Source organism: Haemorhous mexicanus, chromosome 3 (assembly GCF_027477595.1).
Source record: "Haemorhous mexicanus isolate bHaeMex1 chromosome 3, bHaeMex1.pri, whole genome shotgun sequence".
In the NCBI taxonomy this organism is placed as follows: domain Eukaryota; kingdom Metazoa; phylum Chordata; class Aves; order Passeriformes; family Fringillidae; genus Haemorhous; species Haemorhous mexicanus.
This window is the reverse complement of record NC_082343.1, coordinates 116676445-116698387: the sequence shown is the minus strand read 5'-3', so window position 1 is coordinate 116698387 and position 21943 is coordinate 116676445. Positions and strand designations below refer to the sequence as shown.

The following is a 21943-nucleotide window of genomic DNA, read 5'->3' as shown; positions in this document are numbered from 1 at the left end:
GCCCAAGGAATGTTCTGGAAGGTTTGAGCCATTCCCGACGTTGTTATGGGGTCAAGAGCCGAGCGTGGCTCCTTCTCCAGGGGCTGGGAAAATCCCGCTCCGACCGATCCAGGCTCGCCAAGACCCGGTTGGAAATCCCACCCGGGTTTGAACCTCCACCGCGGGGGCTCTCCCTCCCCACGGGGACACTGGAATTCCTTGGATCACCACAACTCCATCCCTGGATAGTCTGGTGCCTCTCCATCTCGGGTCACCGAGAGCCTTCCTCCTGGAATTGCTCCTGGAATTCCTCCTCCTCCTCCCGGTTTTCCGGCGTGTCCGAGCCCTTGGTGCCAGCCCGGCCTCCTGGCAGAATCACCCATCATGGAAATGTCACCGTCCCCACTGGGTTTGACTGGAATCCCATAAAAAAGAGTGGGAAAGGTCGGAGCTCCGGGCGCTCGCTCCTGAATTGAGGGCAGCCACGGGAATGGGATTTCCGGAACTCTGGAATTGTGGGGGGCAAAGGACACCCCCCAACCCGGGGGTTCCTGGGCTGGGCAGGGCTCAGGGAGGTGGGGAGAAGCTTGACTTGGAGAATTCCTGACGGGAAAGGCAATTCCAGCCCAGCTCCAAGGAGATCCATGAGGAGAACCTGAGGATCTCCGGGATCCGCCCTCCCCAGGACCAGGCGTGGTGGGCAGGGGCCCTCAGTCCCACCCCATTCCAATCCCACCATCCCAGGGTGCTCCTCCTTCTCCTTGGACACTCCCAAGGATCCAGGGGTTCTCTGGGAATTCCAGCCCAGACAGGAATTCCTTCCCAAATCCCACCCCAAGCTCTCCTTTCCCAGGGAATTCCCTCCATTCCCAGCTCTCCCAGCCTGGCATTGGATCCATCCCCATCCCAGCTCCTCTCTGGGAAGGAATTTCAGGATCCAGGGAATTCCCTGGGAATTTGGGACTCCAGGAAGGGTCTCCCTTCCCCTTTTCCATCCCCAAATCCCATAAAAATCCCTCGAGATGAACCCTGAATGTCCTGGATGCCAGAATCCCGGAATGGTTTGGGATGGGATCCATGGACCTTCAATCCCACCCCCTATTTTTCCCCAAGAGGAAGAAGAACGGGATCATTTGGGAAGCAGGAGGCTGCAGCCAAGTTTGATCCCAGCTGGCACCACCCTCCTGATCCCAGCGGAGCCGGAGCAGCCCCAGTTCCCACTGGGATGAGATGGTGGAAGCCCTGGAGATCCTCCGGGATCCCCATCCCAACCCGGACCCGCAGAGCTCAGAGGGACAGCTCGGGCTGGGATCTCAGCTCCTCCTCCTGGGAAAGGATCGGATCTGGGAATTGCTGGGGATGGACAGGCCCGGTGGAAACAACAAACAAACCAACCCAGAATTTATTCCTGGCAGGAATAACACGCCCAGGTTTAACAGGGAACCAGGAAAAGCACAAGAAAGGCATTTTTCCCACCAGGCCGCCCCAAATCCTGAAATTCATCCCTCAGATGAAACCACTGGAGCTGATCCCGAGGATGCAGCAGGATCAGCCCGGGTGACGAGACACCTGGAACGTCCCAGCCTCGCCGGGGGGAGCGGGATGATCCCGGGGCTGCTCTTCCCAGAGGAGATGATGCCCCACTTCCTAAAATCATGGAATTAGGAAGGACCTCCAGGATCAAGTGCAGCTCCAGAGCTCTTTGCAGCCATGGGCTCTGGCAGGAGCAAAGTCCTGGGTGTTACTCCCGGGATGAGCCTTGTGTCCTTTTCCAGGATGAGGATCTCCAGGATCATCACTCCAGCCATTTCACCATGTAGGGCCCTTCCAGCTCGTAGCCGATCTTCCTGTAGTAATTCCTGGTGCCGACACCTGCGAGGAGGAGAACGACGAGGTTTAATTAACCAGGCTTAATTAACAGGGTTTAATTCCCTGGGGACAGAGCTGGAAAAGCCAGGCCTGGCCAGGACAGGCCCTTCCATGACCCCGAGATGCCCCAGAGCCTCTTCCCGTGGCTGAAGGAGGAGTCAGAGCTCTTCAGTTCCCATCTCAGGGTTGGTTGTTGTTTGTTCTCTATAAAATTCTGTCTCTGGCCTGCCGAGGTGTGTCCAGCAGGTCAGACAGAGGCGCTCTGCTGTTACCTTTTTACACTAAAAGCTACGTGTGAACATTTACCAAAACTTCCCCGTACCTATCACCTGTGTTGGATGGACAGTGAGCTTCTGCTCTACACCAGTCCAAAAGTGCCAACATCGCCCACAAGATGGAGGCCAGGAAGAAGAAGGAAAAAGGACAAGGCATGCCCAAATTCCTCCACATTGGGACCCCGAGCCCCCACTCTAAAAACCCCAAAAATCTATTGGAGATTGTGATCCTGGAGATCACAACACACGAATCTTGGCTCTGGAAGAGCATCCACAGCCCCAAACACTTGGATAAAGGGTCAGCAACACCTCAGACTGAAGGAGGAGGAAATACCTGAACGGGTGGTTACAAACCACCTCCACCAGAGCTCGGAACAATTCCCTTTTCCTTTATCCCTTGGAGAACCTGAGGGGTTTGAGGGCAGCATCTCAGGCTGCTTCCATGGATCCCAGAGCTATCAGAGGCAGCAGCTGGGTGCCAGGTCTTCCTCTCTGGGTCCAAGCCATCGATGGCACCGACGTGACCCCGTGTCCCAAATGTCCCCACCGTCACCCCAGCCCTGCTCATGGCAGGAACTTCTTCCACAAATGTCCTTCAGGGGGAAAGTTTTCCCTGGAGATGCCCAAAGGAGGCCGAGACCCTGTGGGGAGCCTGGGCTGGAGCAGGATCCTGGGTCCCCATGGAGAGAGTGATTCCAGAGCTGGAGAAGAACCTCGGAATGCCCAACACTCCTGGAAGGTCTCCATGGCACGGCATCTCTTCCCAAGGCAGAACTGGCTGAATTCCCCACCCTGCAGCTTCAGGAGAGGGACTGAACATTAAATATTCCACATCCAACCACAGCAGAGCTCAGGCTGAGCTTGGCAGAGCGGGATTCATCCAGATCCGGATCCAGCAGGAGGACAGAGGCTCCGATCCCACCTGCTTGGATGGAAACCCACGGCCAGGAGCACTCCTGGAAGGTCTCCATGGCACAGCATCTCTTCCCAAATCTTTTCTGCTCTGATTTACCCCAAACACCCCAGAGCTGGTGGGACCTGTCCAGGCAGAACCCTTCCTGTGTTTTCCAGGGAAAACAAACCTCCAAGAAATGGCCAAAAGAACTCTCCTGCAGAACTGGAGGACCAAAAACTTCCCAAGGCAGAACTGGCTGAATTCCCCACCCTGCAGCTTCAGGAGAGGGACTGAACATTAAATATTCCACATCCACCCATGGCAGAGCTCAGGCTGAGCTCGGCAGAGCGGGATTCATCCAGATCCGGATCCAGCAGGAGAACAGAGGCTCCGATCCCACCTGCCTGGATGGAAAACCACGGCCAGGAGCCAGAGGAAGCTTTTTGGAAGTGTCCCCTCCCCTCAATCTTCGAGTGACACATCCTCTGACAACAGCAAATGGAGTCCCCTTTTGGGAGCACGGGTATTGTGGTGAAAGCTGCCGATAAACCCCCAAACCTGGAATTCGCATCCCGAAAATTAATGAAATCCATTTGGAAGCCTGCCTGGAGCAGGGGACAGAGGGAAGTGGCTCAAGCCGCAGGGATGAACACGGCCCGGAGGGACGGACACGGGCACGGGACCGTGGCAGAACCAGCCTGTAAATCCATAAATCCACAAATCCATAAATCCACAAATCCACAAATCCCCGTCTGACTCAGCCCTGCCGCGCTGGAATGCCGACACGGCGCCCGAGCACCCTCCAAGATCGCCTGGCCACGGCTCGGAGTGGAAATGAGGCTGTTTTCAGCATCATTACCCTCCTGCCATCAGTTCATTAAATTTCCGCGGCACAGACACACGAGGGACTCCATCTCCACGTCCGTCCTGGCAACCGCCGGGATCTTCTCCCGGCACGCGGAGTCCGGGCACGTCCTGACTCGCAGATTCCTTCCCCCTCCCGATATTCCAGGCATGACCTGATCCAGCTGAGCTTGGCCCACGCCTCAGCCCACGGAGGTGGGAGCTGCGGTTTTCCAGGTTTTTCTGGGAGTAACCACCTGGACTGGGCTTGGCCTGTGGAAAAGGGAGCCTGGACATGCCAGGTGGACAGCTGGAAAATCTGTGGGATCTCCGGTGAGTGAGGCTGTCCTTCAGAGGAGCCGGGAAAAGGATCAGCCAGCAGGACAGGAATCTGTGGAATCCTCATCCCTGGAAATGTTCCAGGGCAGGCTGGACGGGGCTTGGAGCGAGCTGGGATGGTGGGAGGTGTCCCTGTCCACGGAACTGGATGGGATTGCAGGACCTTTCCCACCCAAAGCATCCTGGAATTCTATGGAGGAACCATGTGATGTTCACCAAAACGCTACGGATTTCACCCAGAATGAGCAGCGAGTCTCAAGCCAGACACGGGGATTTGGGATGGCCACGGGGATTTGGGATGGCCACGGGGATTTGGGATGGCCACGGGGATTTGGGATGGCCACGGGGATTCGGGATGGCCACGGGGATTCGGGATGGCCACGGGGAATTGGGATGGCCACAGGGATTTGGGATGGCCACAGGGATTCGGGATGGCCACGGGGATTTGGGATGGCCACAAGGATTTGGGGTGGCCACGGGGATTTGGGATGGCCACAGGGATTTGGGATGGCCACAGGGATTTGGGATGGCCACAGGGATTCGGGATGGCCACAAGGACACTCGAGGACATTCCAGGGTTTGCCTCAGAGCGAGACCTCACTCTCCAAGCTGGCAGCACCAGTTTATGAGCTGAAGGGCCAAATCCAGGCTTTCAGTCTATGGAAATGTTGGAAAATAGGAAGTGGGAGGATTTTTTCCTTGTCTGTTGTGTTCTGGATGCTGATGGAAAATCCACGAGTTTGGGAGTTGGAGCTGGGAATGCGCAGCAGCTCCATCCATGATTTTCTGTGAGTTCCCTTTGGCATTTCTGCTTCCCACCAGGCTGGGATTGATCTCCAGGGAAAACACGAGGCTGCTCCATGTGAATCCCAACGAATCCCCCGCCGGGAACGGGAACAACGGGGAGCGAGCAAGGAATCAGAGATAACAAAAACCTGCCTTATCAGCACCGAGGAAACGGGGGAAAATCCCACTTTTTAGCACGTCGGAGCAATCCTGGAAAAGTTGTGAATTTAAGGAACCAAGGAACGATCCCTACGCCAAAGATTTTTGTTGTAAATCAGAGAACTGGCAATGTGTTTTCTGGAAGATACCGAGGAGATAAAAATCCTTGGAAAACTGGGGGATTTTGGAAATGTTCCCCAGTATCCTGGGGTGGTTTGGGCTCGGAGGGACTTCAAAGCTGATCCAGCTCCATCCATGGGCAGGGACACCTTCCACCATCCCAGGTTTTTCCAAGCCCCATCCAAGCTGGCTTTGGACACTTCCAGGGATCCAGGGGCAGCCCCAAATTCTGGGAAGCCTGTGCCAGGGCCTCATTCCCTCTGAGAAAACAGGAATCCACAATTATGTATTTAAAAGACAATTCCAATCCCATTTAACATCGCTGGATCTGCTTTAAATCAGAGCTCTGGAAGCGATTTTTGGCATTTCTTCCTAACCCACGAGCGCCGGGGTCTGAAGCTCTTCCCCGCAGAGCGGCTCCCAGCGGGATCGATATTCCCAGCGGGATTGAACCCAGGGATGGCAGAGCCACGGCAGCAGCAGGAGCTAACGAGGGCAGCGAGTGAGCCACGCTCCGTCCCTCCGGCGCCGCGGGATCACGGGATGACGATCCCGAAATGAGAATCCTCCCCAGAACCAGCAGCGGAGTCAAACCCCGGCCGTGCCCGACCCGCGGAGGAACCCGCCCCAAACCTGCTGGTTTTTAATGAAAAATGCAAGCTGGGATTTGCTCGGTTTCTTTTTTCCCTGATTCCTGCTGGGAATGCTTCCTGGAGATTGGAAATGAGTGTTTTCACGGGCTGTGTCACGGCACGGCCCTGGGCAGGCGCCAGCCCACGGCTGCGTCATTGGAAAGGGGATGGAAAAGGGGATGGAAATGGGGATGGAAAAGGGCATGGAAAGAGGGATGGAAAAGGGGATGGAAAGAGGGATGGAAAAGGGGATGGAAAAGGGGATCTGGGGACTCGGGGCGTCGGTCGGCAGCGCCCCAAAACACCGGCGGCCCCGCAGAGCCGAGATGGGATTGGTCCTGAGCCCTGAGCCCTGGCACAAAAACTGGGATGGACCCCTGGAATCGCCCTCCAGCCTCCCAAAAATCCCTGCTCTGCTTAAATCCAGAGCGGGTTTGATGGGAATGGGGAGGGGCAGAACATTCCTGATGGGGCTGGATTTGGGAATAGGGAGATGGAGAAGATTCCTGATGGGAATGTGGAGGTGCAGAACATTCCTGATGGGAATGTGGGGATGCAGAACATTCCTGATGGGGCTGGATTTGGGAATGTGGAGATGCAGAACATTCCTGATGGGGCTGGATTTGGGAATGTGGAGATCGAGAAGATTCCTGATGGGAATGTGGAGATGCAGAACATTCCCGATGGGGCTGGATTTGGGAATGTGGGATGCAGAACATTCCTGATGGGAATGGGGAGAGATGCAGAACATTCCTGATGGGGCTGGATTTGGGAATGTGGAGGTGCAGAACATTCCTGATGGGAATGGGGAGAGATGCAGAACATTCCTGATGGGGCTGGATTTGATGGGAACAGGGAGGTGGAGAACATTCCTGATGGGGCTGGATTTGGGAATGTGGGGATGCAGAACATTCCTGATGGGAATGTGGAGGTGCAGAACATTCCTCATGGGAACAGGGAGGTGCAGAACATTCCTGATGGGGCTGGATTTGGGAATGTTCAGATGCAGAACATTCCTGATGGGTCTGGATTTGATGGGAATGTGGGGGGATGCAGAACATTCCTGATGGGGCTGGATTTGGGAGTGTGGAGGTGCAGAACATTCCTGATGGGGCTGGATTTGGGAATAGGGAGATGGAGAACATTCCTGATGGGACTGGATTTGGGAATGTGGGGATGCAGAACATTCCTGATGGGACCCAGCATCCCCAACTCCAGGGAAAGGCAGAGCTGGCAGATTTCCATCTCCAATCCAGGCAAAATGAAATATTTAGGAGATAATTCCGTAACTTCTGTGAGGATTTAGGGAATTGCTGCCGTGCTGTGGCCATGGGGCATCGGGAGAGACGGGGACAGGGCAATGAGTCTGCTCCTCACCCCAGATCCATCCCAATTCCAGCGTTTGGGAGGTTCTGAGGCTTCTCCAGAGGTGGTGGTTGGAATACCAAGCTGGGAGATGGATTTGGGATGAGTCACCGAGCGTGTGAGGCATCCATGATCCGTCTCTTTTCCCTGTGGGCTCCGGGATGATCGACTCAGCGATGCTGAGAGCCAGCCCATCTCCTCCAGCAGGGAACCACAGGGCTGGGAAGGACCTTGGAATGTCCTTCTCCACGGGCAGGGACACCTTCACTGCCCCAGGCTGCTCCAGCCTGGACTTGGACACTTCCAGGGATGGGGCAGCCCCAAATTCTCTGGGAATTCTGGGATCCACTTTGGGTGGCTCACAAAAAAACCACTGCTGGTTAAAAAGGAGCGAGGGGAAAACCCCTCCAGGATTCCTCTGGTTTGGCTTTGTCATCCCTCCTGACAGGAGGGCTCCTGCCTGGACTTCCCATCCCTGAGGTGTCCAAGGAAAGGCTGGAGCAGCCTGGGACAGTGGATCCCCATCCAGAGGGTGGGACAGGCCCCTTTAGAGCCCAAACCTTTGGGATCTGGTGAGCTCTGAGCCCGTGAGCTCACCCGGGCAGCACCGAGGAGGGGCAGGGAGCAGCAGCTCTGCCTGGAGCCCTGCAGATCCCTGGGCAGCTCCAAGGTGATGGAGCAGGAATTCACAGTTAAAATAAACTCATCCCAGCTCTGGGTGGCTTTTCCCAGCTCCCGGGGTGATCCCAAGCTCCTGACACCACCGGGAATTCAGGGAGTTAAAATCCATCAATCCCAGCTCTTCCAGATTTCTGTTCTGGTGTTTTTTCCCCAACTCCCAGGGTGATCCCGAGCTGGAGCTGGAGCTCCTGACACCACCAGGAATTCACAGAATTAAAATCCATCAATCCCAGCTCTTCCAGATTTCTGTTGTGAGCAGAGCAAGAGGGAGCACCCCAGCTCCTGGGTGGTTTTTCCCAGCTCCTGGGGGTTTATTTTCCTGGCTCCCAGGGTGATCCCAAGCTGGAGCTCCTGACACCACCAGGAATTCAGGGAATCAAAATAAATCAATCCCAGCTCTTCCAAATTCCACCTGCTCTGCTCTTCTGAGCAGAGCACCCCAGCCCTGGATGATTTTTTCCCAGCTCCTGGATGGTTTTTCTCAGCTCCTGGGGTGATCCCGAGCTGGAGCTGGAGCTCCTGACACCACCAAGAATTCACAGAATTAAAATCCATCAATCCCAGCTCTTCCAAATTTCTGTTCTGGTGGGGAGCATTCCAACCCTGGATGTTTTCTTCCTGGCTCCTGGGTTTTATTTTTCCCAGCTCCTGGAAGTCTTTCCCCAGCTCCTGGGTATTTTCCCCCATCTCCTGGATGTTTTCTGCCCAGCTCCTGGGTATTTTCTTCCCAGCTCCTGGATGTTTCTTCCCAGCTCCTGGATGTTTTTTCCCATCTCCTGGGTATTTTTTTCCCAGCTCCTGGGTATTTTCTTCCCAGCTCCTGGATGTTTTTTTCCCAGCTCCTGGGTGTTTTTTTCCCAGCTCCTGGATGTTTTTCCCCATCTCCTGGATGTCTTTTCCCAACTCCTGGATGTCTTTTCTCAGCTCCTGGGTATTCTTTTCCCAGCTCCTGGATGTCTTTTCCCATCTCCTGGGTATTTTTTTTCCAGCTCCTGGATGTCTTTTCCCAGCTCCTGGGTGTTTTTTTCCCAGCTCCTGGATGTTTTTCCCCATCTCCTGGATGTCTTTTCCCAACTCCTGGATGTCTTTTCCCAGCTCCTGGGTATTCTTTTCCCAGCTCCTGGATGTCTTTTCCCATCTCCTGGGTATTCTTTTCCCATCTCCTGGGTATTTTTTTCCCATCTCCTGGGTATTTTTTTCCCAGCTCCTGGGTATTTTTTCCCATCTCCTGGGTATTTTCTTCCCAGTTCCTGGATGTTTTTTCCCAGCTCCTGGGTATTTTTTTCCCATCTCCTGGGTATTTTTTTCCCAGCTCCTGGGTATTTTTTCCCATTCCCTGGGTATTTTTTTCCCAGCTCCTGGATATTTTTTTCCCAGCTCCTGGATGTTTTTTTCCCAGCTCCTGGCTATTTTTTTCCCATCTCCTGGATGTTTTTTTCCCATCTCCTGGATGTTTTTCCCCATCTCCTGGATGTTTTTCTCCATCTCCTGGATGTTTTTCCCCATCTCTTGGATGTTTTTTTCCCAGCTCCTAGATGTTTTTTCCCATCTCCTGGATTATTTTCCCAGCTCCTGGATATTTTTTCCCATCTCCTGGGTATTTTTTTCCCATCTCCTGGGTATTTTTTTCCCAGCTCCTGGGTATTTTTTCCCAGCTCCTGGATGTTTTTTCCCAGCTCCCGGGGTGATCCCGAGCTGGAGCTCCTGCCACCCCCCCCTCCTCCCCTGGAGGATCCCACCCCTGCTCCTTCCCCTCGCACTCGGCCCTGACACGCCCCTGGCCCGCGGCCGCCGTCATTTTCTGCGCGGCAGCCCCGGGGAGACGAGCTCGGGAGGCGGCCGGCGAGGGAAGGGCGGGGGACCCGCGGGAGGGCTCAGGCGGGCCCGGGCGGGAGGTGAGGACACAAAGCCCTGAGCGGCCAGGGCCGGCTGCTCCGACAGCGCTGACCGACCGACCGACGGACGGACGGACACGGACGGACCGACCGACGGAGGGACGGACGGACAGAGGGACGGCAGCGCGGCCCCGAGCCCTTCCCGGATTTACTGAGCTGGGTTTAGCTAACCCATGGAGGAGTCCTGGCAGCTTATCCTGCTGAATCCCAGCTCGGATTCGCTGAATCCCAGTCTGGATTCGCTGAATCCCAGTCTGGATTCGCTGAATCCCAGTTTGGATTAGCTGAATCCCAGTTTGGATTAGCTGAATCCCAGTTTGGATTAGCTGAATCCCAGCTTGGATTCGCTGAATCCCAGTTTGAATTTGCTGAATCCCAGTTTGGATTTGCTGAATCCCAGTTTGGATTTGCTGAATCCCAGTTCGGATTCGCTGAATTCCAGTCTGGATTAGCTGAATCCCAGTTTGGATTCACTGAATCCCAGTTTGGATTTGCTGAAACCCAGTTTGGATTCACTGAATCCCAGTTTGGATTCGCTGAATCCCAGTCTGGATTCGCTGAATTCCAGTTTGGATTAGCTGAATTCCAGTTTGGATTCACTGAATCCCAGTTTGGATTCACTGAATCCCAGTTTGGATTCGCTGAATCCCAGTTTGGATTTGCAGACTCCCAGTCTGGATTTGCTGAATTCCAGTTTGGATTCGCTGAATCCCAGTTTGGATTTGCTCAATTCCAGTTTGGATTTGCTGAATCCCAGTTTGAATTCACTGATTTCCAGTTTGGATTCACTGAATCCCAGTTTGGATTCACTGAATCCCAGTTTGGATCAGGTGAATCCCAGTCTGGATTCACCGAATCAGGGATGCAGAGGGCAGCCCAGGACGATCAGGGGGATCAAATCCCAGAGATGGTTTGGGCTGGAAGGACCTTCATGGATCGTCCCCTTCCAGGCCCGACACCTCCCACCATCCCAGCTGCTCCAAGCCCTGTCCAGCCTGGCCTTGGGCACTGCCAGGGATCCAGGGGCAGCCACAGCTGCTCTGGGAATTTCAGCCCAGCCCCTCCCCACCCTCGCAGCTCACAGGGAAGAATTCCTTCCCACTGTCCCGTGTAAATCTCCCCTTTCCCAGTGGAAGCCATTCCCTGTGTCCTGTCCCTCCGTGCCTTGTCCCCAGTCCCTCTCCAGCTCTCCTGGCAGCCCCTTCAGGCTCTGGAAGGGGCTCTGAGCTCTCCCTGGATCCCTCCCTTCTCCGTGTGACCATTCCCAGCTCTCCCAGCCTGGCTCCAGAGGGCTCCAGCCCGGGACCAGCCGGGTTTGGAGATGGGAAATCCCAGAGCAGAGCCAGCAGCGATTCCCGGGATGCGGAGCCCGGCACGCGGCATCGCCCACGGGCACGGCAGAGCCCAGGGCTGGAGCTGGGCCTGGCACCATCCCGATGGAATCCTGGGAGATCCCGGAGCTGGCACGTGGAGATGTCACATTCCGTGTGTCCCGGCCACTCGGGACCGTCCCGGTGACATCCCGGCATTCCCGGTGGTGGCACAGGGGCCACCGAGCCCCGCCAGGAAGGACGGACCAGAATCCCTCAAAAACAGACCCCAAAAGTACCAGATCTGTCACTTCCTGGAATTCTCAAGGAATTCTGGACCTCTCTGGATTCCCAGAATTCGAGGATGACACCGGAACCGCCAGGTGCCACTCGGGGGGAACACAAAGGATCCGGAATATTGGGATTTGTGGGAGAACATCCGGGAGAGGAGGGAGCCAGCCCTCCCAGAATTCCCAGACTCGCTCCCACATTTCCCACCCCCAGCACTGGTGCCGCTTCCAGGGAGCAGCTGGAAGTGTTTGCTCCGGGATTGGGGTCAGATGGGGCTAATTATGGGATGTCAAGCCTCAAAGTGAGAGCGAGGGCCAGAGGAGCCGTCAGGGAGGTGACAGGAAAGGTCCTGGGGACAGGGAATTGTCCTTCGGCCACCTTCACCCGCTTCCGGAGCTCATTCCCTCACTCCTGCTCCCCGGCTCGAGGCACGGAGGGAAATCCACGGGAATTTCATGGGAAGGGGTGAGGAGAACAAGATTTAAACCCTTAATTTAAGATTTCCAGGAAAGAGAAGAGCATTTCCTTCTAAATCCCTGGGAAATGTTCACAGCTCTGATCCAAGCCCACTTCCAACTGCTGGGAATTCCAAATCCCCGGGAAGGAAAAAGTTAATGTGATTTCTCAATAATTCCCACCCAATCTAAGTTCAGAAATTGTGGATTTGGGGGTTCTTGGGAGGGAGGGAGGATTCCAGGAAGGAAGGGAGGATTCCAGGAAGGAAGGAAGGATTCCAGGAACGATTCCAGGAAGGAAGGAAGGATTCCAGGAAGGATTCCAGGAAGGAAGGAAGGAAGGATTCCAGGAAGGAAGGAAGGATTCCAGGAAGGAAGGATTCTAGGAAGGATTCCAGGAAGGAAGGATTCCAGGAAGGAAGGAAGGATTCCAGGAAGGAAGGAAGGATTCCAGGAATGATTCCAGGAAGGAAGGAAGGATTCCAGGATTCCAGGAAGGGTTCCAGGAAGGATTCCAGGAAGGATTCCAGGAAGGAAGGGAGGATTCCAGGAAGGATTCCAGGAAGCAAGGAAAGATTCCAGGGAGGAGTCCAGGAAGGAAGGAAGGATTCCAGGAAGGAAGGAAGGTTTCCAGGAAGGATTCCAGGAAGGAAGGAAGGATTCCAGTAAGGGTTCCAGGAAGGATTCCAGGATTCCAGGAAGGATTCCAGGATTCCAGGAAGGATTCCAGGAAGGAAGGAAGGATTCTAGGAAGGATTCCAGGAAGGAAGGATTCCAGGAAGGAAGGAAGGATTCCAGGATTCCAGGAAGGATTCCAGGAAGGAAGGGAGGATTCCAGGAAGGATTCCAGGAAGCAAGGAAAGATTCCAGGGAGGATTCCAGGAAGGAAGGAAGGATTCCAGGAAGGAATGGAGGATTCCAGGAAGCAAGGAAAGATTCCAGGAAGGATTCCAGGAAGGAAGGAAGGATTCCAGTAAGGGTTCCAGGAAGGAAGGATTCCAGAAAAGAAGGATTCCAGGAAGGAAGGAAGGATTCCAGGATTTCAGGAAGGATTCCAGGAAGGAAGGAAGGATTCCAGGATTCCAGGAAGGATTCCAGGAAGGGTTCCAGGAAGGATTCCAGGAAGGAAGGATTCCAGGAAGGATTCCAGGAAGGATTCCAGGATTCCAGGAAGGAATCCCAAGGATTTCCCACATTTCCAACTCCCGTTCCTACATTTTGTGTGGGATTTGCCTTCTCCATGTAAACACAGAAAACATTAACACTGATATAGAATCTTCCTGCCAGGACACTTTGGAGAATCCCACCTTCTCCCTGCCTAAGGACAGCCAATGAAATTCCCACTCATTCCTGCCCCAGAATCCCACCTAATCCAGCACCAAACCCGGTTCCAGAGCTGTCACATCATCCAACCTCCAAACTTTGGGCCCATCCTGGCCCAGAGGCTCGCAGACAGCAGGAATTCCCTGCTCCAGGTTTATCCTTGGCTCTCCCCAGCTCCCACCAATTAATTCCTTTTCCAAAGAGCAGACCAACGCCGGAGCGTCAATTCATTATTTCCACTTCTCCCAGTAACGGCCTTGAGGTTGGCATTCCTAAAAAAACAGCTCCAGGATGGAGGGAATGCCCCAGGGAGCCTCCCCAGAGCCCAGCAATCCCTGGAATCTCCTCTTCCAGGAATCTGGTCCGGCTTTCCCGGTGATTTATCCCTCCCAGGGCTGTTGAGGGAGGAAATGAGGCTGCCCTGGAGCTCTCCCCGGGATTTCCGAGGAGCCTCTTCCAGCCTCTCTCCATGGGAATTCCTGGTTCCTGGTGGGTTTAACACCCTGGGATGCAGCTGGAATTCTGAGCTTCCCTTCCTGCTTTCCTCCAGCACAGGAACCTCGGGGTCAGCCACCGGAATGAGCCATTCCAGATCCCAAAAAAACTTGGAATCAGTTACATTCCTCCTTGGGATGGCGGATTCCTGCAGGAATGCCAAAGATTTGGGAGCCTGGAAAAGCCCAGCCTTCCCAGGTTTTTTGGGATTGTGACATCTGTGGCTTCACATTCCCAGGAATAGCCAAGGATTCGAACAGGGATTTGTGGGATCAGAAGAACCCTCCATGCCCTGGAATTTTTGGGATTGTGGTACCTCCTGTCACCACAGCCGCCCCAATGTGATCCCTCCGCTCCTCATCTTCACCAGGTCTGGATCCAGGGATTTCTCCATTCCCATTCCAGCTTTGGATCCAGGGATTTCTCCATTCCCATCTCCAGCTTTGGATCCAGGGATTTCTCCATTCCCATCTCCAGCTTTGGATCCAGGGATTTCTCCATTCCAGGTTTGGATCCAGGGGTTTCTCCATTCCAGGTTTGGATCCAGGGATTTCTCCATTCCAGGTTTGGATCCAGGGATTTCTCCTTCCCATCTCCAGCTTTGGATCCAGGGGTTTCTCCATCGGATTTCTCCATTCCAGGTCTGGATCCAGAGATTTCTCCATTCCCATCTCCAGCTTTGGATCCAGGGATTTCTCCATTCCCATCTCCAGCTTTGGATCCAGGGATTTCTCCATTCCCATCTCCAGGTCTGGATCCAGGGATTTCTCCATTCCCATCTCCAGCTTTGGATCCAGGGACTTCTCCATTCCAGGTTTGGATCCAGGGATTTCTCCTTCCCATCTCCAGCTTTGGATCCAGGGATTTCTGCATTCCAGGTCTGGATCCAGAGATTTCTCCATTCCCATCTCCAGCTTTGGATCCAGGGATTTCTCCATTCCCATCTCCAGGTCTGGATCCAGGGATTTCTCCATTCCCATCTCCAGCTTTGGATCCAGGGACTTCTCCATTCCAGGTTTGGATCCAGGGATTTCTCCTTCCCATCTCCAGCTTTGGATCCAGGGATTTCTGCATTCCAGGTCTGGATCCAGAGATTTCTCCATTCCCATCTCCAGCTTTGGATCCAGGGATTTCTCCACTGGATTTCTCCATTCCCATGTCCAGCTTTGGATCCAGGGCTTTCACGGCAGGAAGATAAAAATTCCGGAATCTCACCGCCGAGGCGATGGAGAAGATTGTTCCCAAAATCCTTCTCCAAAGGAAAACCAGCTCAGGGGCCAAGGGAGGGAGGAGATTCCATTGGAGATGCCAGGAAATGTCAGGATTTCCCAGGATTTCCCTTTCCTCCCTGTTTTCCCCCCGAATTTCCCTCCCTCCGGATCGAGGAAACGCGTTTCCCAACGGCGTCAATCCCACCCATCAGCCGGAAAATCCCGGATTTCTCTGGGCTTTCCCAGCTCCCCACATTCCTCCCCTAAAGGACCCAAGCAGCTGCAGGATGTGGAGCTGGAAAAGGCATTCCAAGATCCTCTTTTCCAGCCCCCTGGAATGTCGGTTTCACCCCCAAAATGAAGATTTTTGCTCGTTGAGCTCCCCTCAAACCCTCCCGCCCCAAAATTCCGCATTCTTCCTTTGGGAAAAATCATTTTCTCTTGGAAATGCAACCTGGAACAGGCTCCCATACTAAAAATTCCATTTCAGATCCCAAAATTCCGCCCTCTGACGGAGGAAAAGCTCCTGGCTTTTATTCCTGGTGTTTTTATTCCAGACCAAACCTCCCGGAGGGCTGGAATTCAGCATCTCCAAGGAAACAGCTGGAAAAGCTGCGGATCTGGGAACAAGGGCAGGAGTTTGTGCTTGGCACTCCAGGGATAGAAACGGAATCCGGGGGGAATTCCCAGTTCAGACTGACACCAGACACCACCAGAAACTGGGAGAGGATTCTGGAATCATGGAATTCTGGATTCCAGGTGGAATTCCCAGTTCAGACTGACACCAAGCAGCACCAGAAACTGGGAAAGGATTCTGGAATCATGGAATTCCGGATTCCAGGTGGAATTACCAGTTCCAATTGACACCAAGCAGCACCAGAAACTGGGAAAGGATTGGGAGAAAGAACCATGGAATTCCAGAATCCAGGTGGAATTCCCAATTCAGACTGACAGCAAGCAGGAATAGGGAAACCACTGGGAGACAGAATCACGGAATTCCAGAATCCAGGTGGGAATTCCCAGTTCAGACTGACACCAAGCAGCACCAGAAACTGGGAAAGGATTCCAGAATTCTGGAATTCCGGATTCCAGGTGGAATTCCCAGTTCAGACTGACACCAAGCAGCACCAGAAACTGGGAAATCACTGGGAGATGGAACCATGGAATTCTGGAAGGGTTTGGGTGGGAAGGGACCTTAAATCCCATCCCATTCCCAGGACACCTCCCACCATCCCAGACTGTTCCAAATTTTCCTTGGACGCTTCCAGGGCTGGAGCAGCCACAGCTGCTCTGGGAACAAGCAGCAAAGAGAATCCAGGGAATCCAGAAAATTCCCTTGGAGCAGCCGGCTCCTCCTGCACGTGGTCCCCACTCCCACTGCGACCCTCATCCATGATCCATGAAAATCCCAGGATTTTAGATCTGATCCAGGCTGTGGATTTCTGCTTTTGGGGGTTTTTTGGTGGGGCAGCAGAAAATGAGGATTTTTTCCCCAAAAAACCCCTCTGGATCAGAGCTCTGCTGTTAAATCCCCCAAAATTCCTATGGCAACAAGAATTCCTCTCCCCAAAATTAAATGATTGTATTCCAGAGGGTGGGACGGCTCCCCAGGGAATGGCCACATTCCCAAGGCTCCAGCAGGGATTCCAGGATATTCCACAGTCCCATCCACGTGGAAAAGCTCCCTTGAGCTCCCAAAATCCCAACAACCCGACCCAAAGTTGTCCCAGATTTCCCAGGAAAACCAGGAAAGGCTCCAGCTTTTTCTCCCAGCTCGTTTCTCCGGGATAACTCCGGATGAATCCCGCCTGAGCTGAGGATGCTCCGGGCCCTGGGGTTATTTTCAGGCTGAGATGGAAACGCCCCAAAATGAGCGGAATTACCCGAAATCACGGCGATTTTCCGCGCCCCGTGCTCCTCCCTGGCGATCCTCTCCGCCTCCTCCATCAGCAACATTCCAAACCCCTGGAATGGCAGAAATAACGGGGGGGGGAAAAAAAGGGAATTTCGGTCAAAATAGAAGCCACGAGCAAGGTCAGAATGTGAAGATGGGTTCTGAAAAATTCCGGATTTTTGGAGTGATCGGGAATGTTGCAGGATTGAGATCAACAATGAATTCCTCAGGGAATTTTTTCCCTCATGGTGGAATTACCCACTGGAACTTCCAGGGTCTGACGGGTTCTCTGTGGCAGGAGAGGGATGGGGTCAAACCCCTGGATGGGAAATCATCCTGGAATTTTAAACTGGAAATTTCCAGTGCCAGAGGGCAGGGATAGGTGGGGTAAGGGGGAGGAATTCCACTGGAATTTCCTGGAATCTCCAGCAATTCCCTCTGGGAAGGGGAGGTCGGCTTTGGTGCTGCCAGGGTTTCTTCCAGAGGGGCTTTTGTCTTTTTGGATGGGTTCTTCCTTCTGGATCAGAATTCCCAGGAATCCGTGGCTGCCCCAGGATCTCTGGGAGTGTCCCAGGAAAGGCTGGAGCTCCCTGGGATCGTGGGATGTGTCAGGCTTGGAATGGGATGGGATTGAAGGTCCCTTCCCAAACCAGTCTGGAATTACAACACCCAAAGGTCTTTCCTTGGACACTCCCAGGGATCCAGGGGTTCTCTGGGAATTCCAGCCCCTCCCCACCCTCCCAGACAGGAATTCCTTCCCAAATCCCAAATTTTTAAAAATTCCAGAGAGGAGTTCTTTTAAAATCTCAAGGAATTTTGTTAGATCTCAGAGCTCCTGCAATGGCTGAAACGTGATCCCATTGGGGAAAAAAAAAACCCAAAAAACTGGGAAGCACCAGAATTCCAGCAAAAAGGAGCTCCAACCCCTCCTGGTTCTATCCCAGCTCACAGCAAACGAGCGGAATTCAATAAAACTCCAATTTTTTTTGGGTGGGGGGGTAAAAAAGAGATGGAATGAGGATGGAATGCTGGAATAAGTGAGGCCAGAGGGAAATCTGGGAATGCTGGGAGCACCTGGTGCTGGAATTTGGAGGGATCCCGGCTGCTGACGGGCACCACGCTGCCATAGATTCCCCAAAAAACGGGGAAGCACCAAAATTCCAGCAAAAAGGAGCTCAACCCCCTCTGGGTTCTATCCCAGCTCAGAGCAAACAAGCGGAATTCAATAAAACTCCAATTCTTTTTTGGGTGGGGGGTAAAAAAGAGCTGGAATGAGGACGGAATGCTGGAATGAGTGAGGCCAGAGGGAAATCTGGGAATGCTGGCAGTACCTGGTGCTGGAATTTGGAGGGATCCCGGCTGCTGACGGGCACCACGCTGCCATAGATTCCCAAAAAAACGGGGAAGCACCAGAATTCCAGCAAAAAGGAGCTCAAACCCCATCCTGCTTCTATCCCAGCTCACAGCAAACAAGCGGAATTCAATAAAACTCCAATTCTTTTTTAGGGGAGGGTAAAAAAGAGATGGAACGAGGATGGAATGCTGGAATGCTGAGAGCAGAGGGAAATCTGGGAATGCTGGCAGTACCTGGTGCTGGAATTTGGAGGGATCCCGGCTGCTGACGGGCACCACGCTGCCATAGATTCCCAAAAAAACTGGGAAGCACCAGAATTCCAGCAAAAAGGAGCTCCAACCCCTCCGGGTTCTATCCCAGCTCAAAGCAGATGAGCGGAATTCAATAAAACTCCAATTCTTTTCTGGGGGGAGGGTGGTAAAAAAGAGATGGAACGAGGATGGAATGCTGGAATGCTGAGAGCAGAGGGAAATCTGGGAATGCTGGCAGTACCTGGTGCTGGAATTTGGAGGGATCCCGGCTGCTGACGGGCACCACGCTGCCGTAGACGTGCAGCTCGCGGACGATGGAGACGCCGCCCTTGAGCTCGGGGCGGAAGGACTCCGGGGAGCTCCTCCGGAGGCGCAGCAGCCCCACCAGGATGTCCTGCTCCGGATCCTCGTAGGACAGGAACGTCTCCCAGCCCCCGTTGGCCACGTAATCCCGGCGGATCAGCTCCACCTGGGCAGGGAGCGGGATGGAGGAGGAGGGAAAAGAGAGAAAAAGGAAAATGTGAGAGGGAAGCCGGTTCCGTGGATCCATAACCATGAGATAACAGGAGGGGATTCCCCAAAGCCAGTTTGGTTCCAGATGGGAATTTGGAATTGGCCAATAATCCCTATGGATCAAACCCACCTGAGCTGGGAGGAGGATGGATGAGAAGGGAAAAGAGAGAAAATGGAAAATGTGGGAGCAAAACCAATTCCGTGGATCCATAACCATGAGCAAACAGGTTATGGATCCACGGAGGGGATTGGAGGGGATTCTCCAAAGCCAGTTTAGTTCCAGATGGGAATTTGGAATTGGCCAATAATCCCTATGGATCAGCTCCACCTGACCTGGGAGCGGGATGGATGAGAAGGGAAAAGAGAGATAAAGGAAAATGTGAGAGGGAAGCCAATTCCATGGATCCACAAATAGGAGCAAACAGGAGGGGATTCCCCAAAGCCAGTTTGATTCCAGATGGGAATTTAGAATTGGCCACGTAATCCCTATGGATCAGCTCCACCTGAGCTGGGAGCAGGATGGATGAGGAGGGAAAAAGGAAAATGTGAGAGCGAGGCTGATTCCATGGATCCCCAAATACAGCTCAGAGCAAGCAAGGAAAGGATTCCCTAAAGCCAACTGAATTCCAGATGGGAATCCCACCTCTGGCCCAGAAGCATGGAATGGTTTGGGTGGGAAGGGACCTTCAATCCCACCCCGTTCCCAGGACACCTTCTGCCATGCCAGGGTGCTCCAGCCTTTCTTTGGACACTCCCAAGGATCCAGGGATTCTCTGGGAATTCCAGCCCAGCCAGGAATTCCTTCCCAAATCCCACCCCAAGCTCCCCCCTTTCTCAGGGAATTCCCTCCATTCCCAGCCCCATCCCAGCTCCTCTCTGGGAAGGAATTTTGGGAATTCCCTGGGAACTGGGGACTCCAGGAAGGTTCTCCCTTTTCCATCCCCAAATTCCATAAAAATCCCTGGGGATGGATCCTGAGTGTCCTGGATCCCAGTATCCCAGAATGGTTTGCGATGGGATCCATGGACCTTCAATCCCACCCCAACCCCTTCCCTGATCCCAGATTGCTCCAAGCCCTGTGGGGGCTGTCCCTGAACCCTTCAGGGACAATTCCCTGTCCCCAAACCTTCCCTTTTCCCTGTGAAATCCCTTTAAATTTCCGGAGCCTTTCCGGGCCCCAACCAGCCCCAAATGTGCTTTATTTATTCCTCATTATCCCGACAGAATCCCTCAGTTTTCCAGGAATCGGGACCAGACCCTTCTGGGATCCCTCACTCCGACGCCTCCTCGCAGCAATAATTCCATTTTTCACCTTCCCAACCCCTCCCTCGGCTCCTGGCAGCTCCATAAAATACCAGACATGGAAAACCGCCCCAAAATTCAGATTTTTGTCACGGAACCGGACAGAAAGGCGCGGAGGCGTTAATTAATTAGTTAATTAATTAATTAATTAGAGGCGGCGGTTAATTAACGTGAGCCGCGCCAGGATCCCGCTCCCATCACGGGGATGATGCTGTTTGTGCACAAAGCCCCACAAACATCCATGGAAAAACTATCCCGCTGCTTTTCCCGGGATTCCTGCTCCTGCCTGTCACTCCCTCCCTCCCTCCCTCCCTCCCTCACCCGAACAAAGGGAATTTTCCGCTTGGAAAAGCCCGGGATGAGCTGCCCCTCCCCTAATTTGCAATTTCAATGAGATCGGTGCAGAAACGCGGGAAGAGATTCCCGACTCCCGGGAGTCCGGGCAGCCTCGGATCCCGCGGGAATCTGGGAAGAGCGGGGAGAGTTTGGGGGTTTTGGTGCATTTTTATACAAACGGGGAGTATTTCACTCTTCCTAAAGAGAATAAAATTCCCTGGAATCTCTGACTGGAAAAACCTTCCAGCTGCTGAACTCGGGGAATGTTCTCCAAACTCCTGGAAGCCTGAGGGATGGCTGGAATTCCAAAGTAGGAATGAAGAGGAACTTCAGGAATTCGTGGCTCGGTTTGGGAATCGGGATGGGGAGAGGGGTTTGGAAGTGGCTCCCTGATCCAGCTTTTCCCAGCACCCAAACAATTCCTGCTGGAATCGAGTTTATTGGAAGGAAAATCCAGAATCGCTTTGGTCCTTCCTGAATGTCAGCAGAGGAAGGGGAAGAGGAAATTCCTGGGATGTGGAAATTTCAGGGATATGGGAATTCCCTGGATATGGAAATTCCCAGGACACGGGAATTCCCAGGATGTGGAAATTCCTAAGATAGGGAAATTTCCAAAATATGGATATTCCCTGGATATGGGAATTTCCAGAATATGGGAATTCCCAGGACATGGAAATTTCCAGGATACGGGAATTCCCAGGGCATGGACATTCCCAGGATATGGGAATTCCCAGGAAATGGATATTCCCAGGACACGGGAATTCCCAGGGCATGGACATTCCCAGGACATGGACATTCCCAGGATATGGACATTCCCAGGACATGGAAATTCACAGGAAATGGACATTCCCAGCATATGGACATTCCCAGGACACAGGAATTCCCAGGAAATGGACATTCCCAGGATATGGACATTCCCAGGATATGGGAATTTCCAGGACATGGAAATTCCCAGGAAATGGGAATTCCCAGGATATGGACATTCCCAAGAACATGGACATTCCCAGGATACGGGAATTCCCAGGAAATGGACATTCCCAGGACATGGACATTCCCAGGACACAGGAATTCTCAGGAAATGGGAATTCCCAGGACATGGACATTCCCAGGACACAGGAATTCCCAGGAAATGGACATTCCCAGGATATGGGAATTCCCAGGACATGGACATTCCCAGGAAATGGACGTTCCCAGGACATGGAAATTCCCAGGACATGGAAATTCCCTGGACATGGACATTCCCAGCAAATGGACATTGCCAGGAAAAAGACGTTCCCAGGATATGGACATTCCCAGGATATGGACATTCCCAGGAAATGGACATTCCCAGGACACAGGAATTCCCGGGGCATGGACATTCCCAGGACATG

General features: G+C 53.4%; 1 protein-coding gene across 1 annotated transcript in view; it reads right to left on the bottom strand.

The window, feature by feature from the left end:
* Positions 1-1363: 1363 nt before the first annotated feature.
* Positions 1364-21943, bottom strand: part of ELP3 (elongator acetyltransferase complex subunit 3) — a 95218-nt gene continuing 74638 nt past the window's right edge. Inside the window, exons 13-15 of the mRNA XM_059843141.1 lie at positions 18664-18891; positions 16807-16888; positions 1364-1851 (exon numbers count right to left, since the gene is read on the bottom strand). Coding sequence (XP_059699124.1) covers positions 1775-1851; positions 16807-16888; positions 18664-18891 — 387 coding nt within the window. The 3' untranslated portion in view covers positions 1364-1774. The remainder of the gene's footprint in view (positions 1852-16806; positions 16889-18663; positions 18892-21943) is intronic.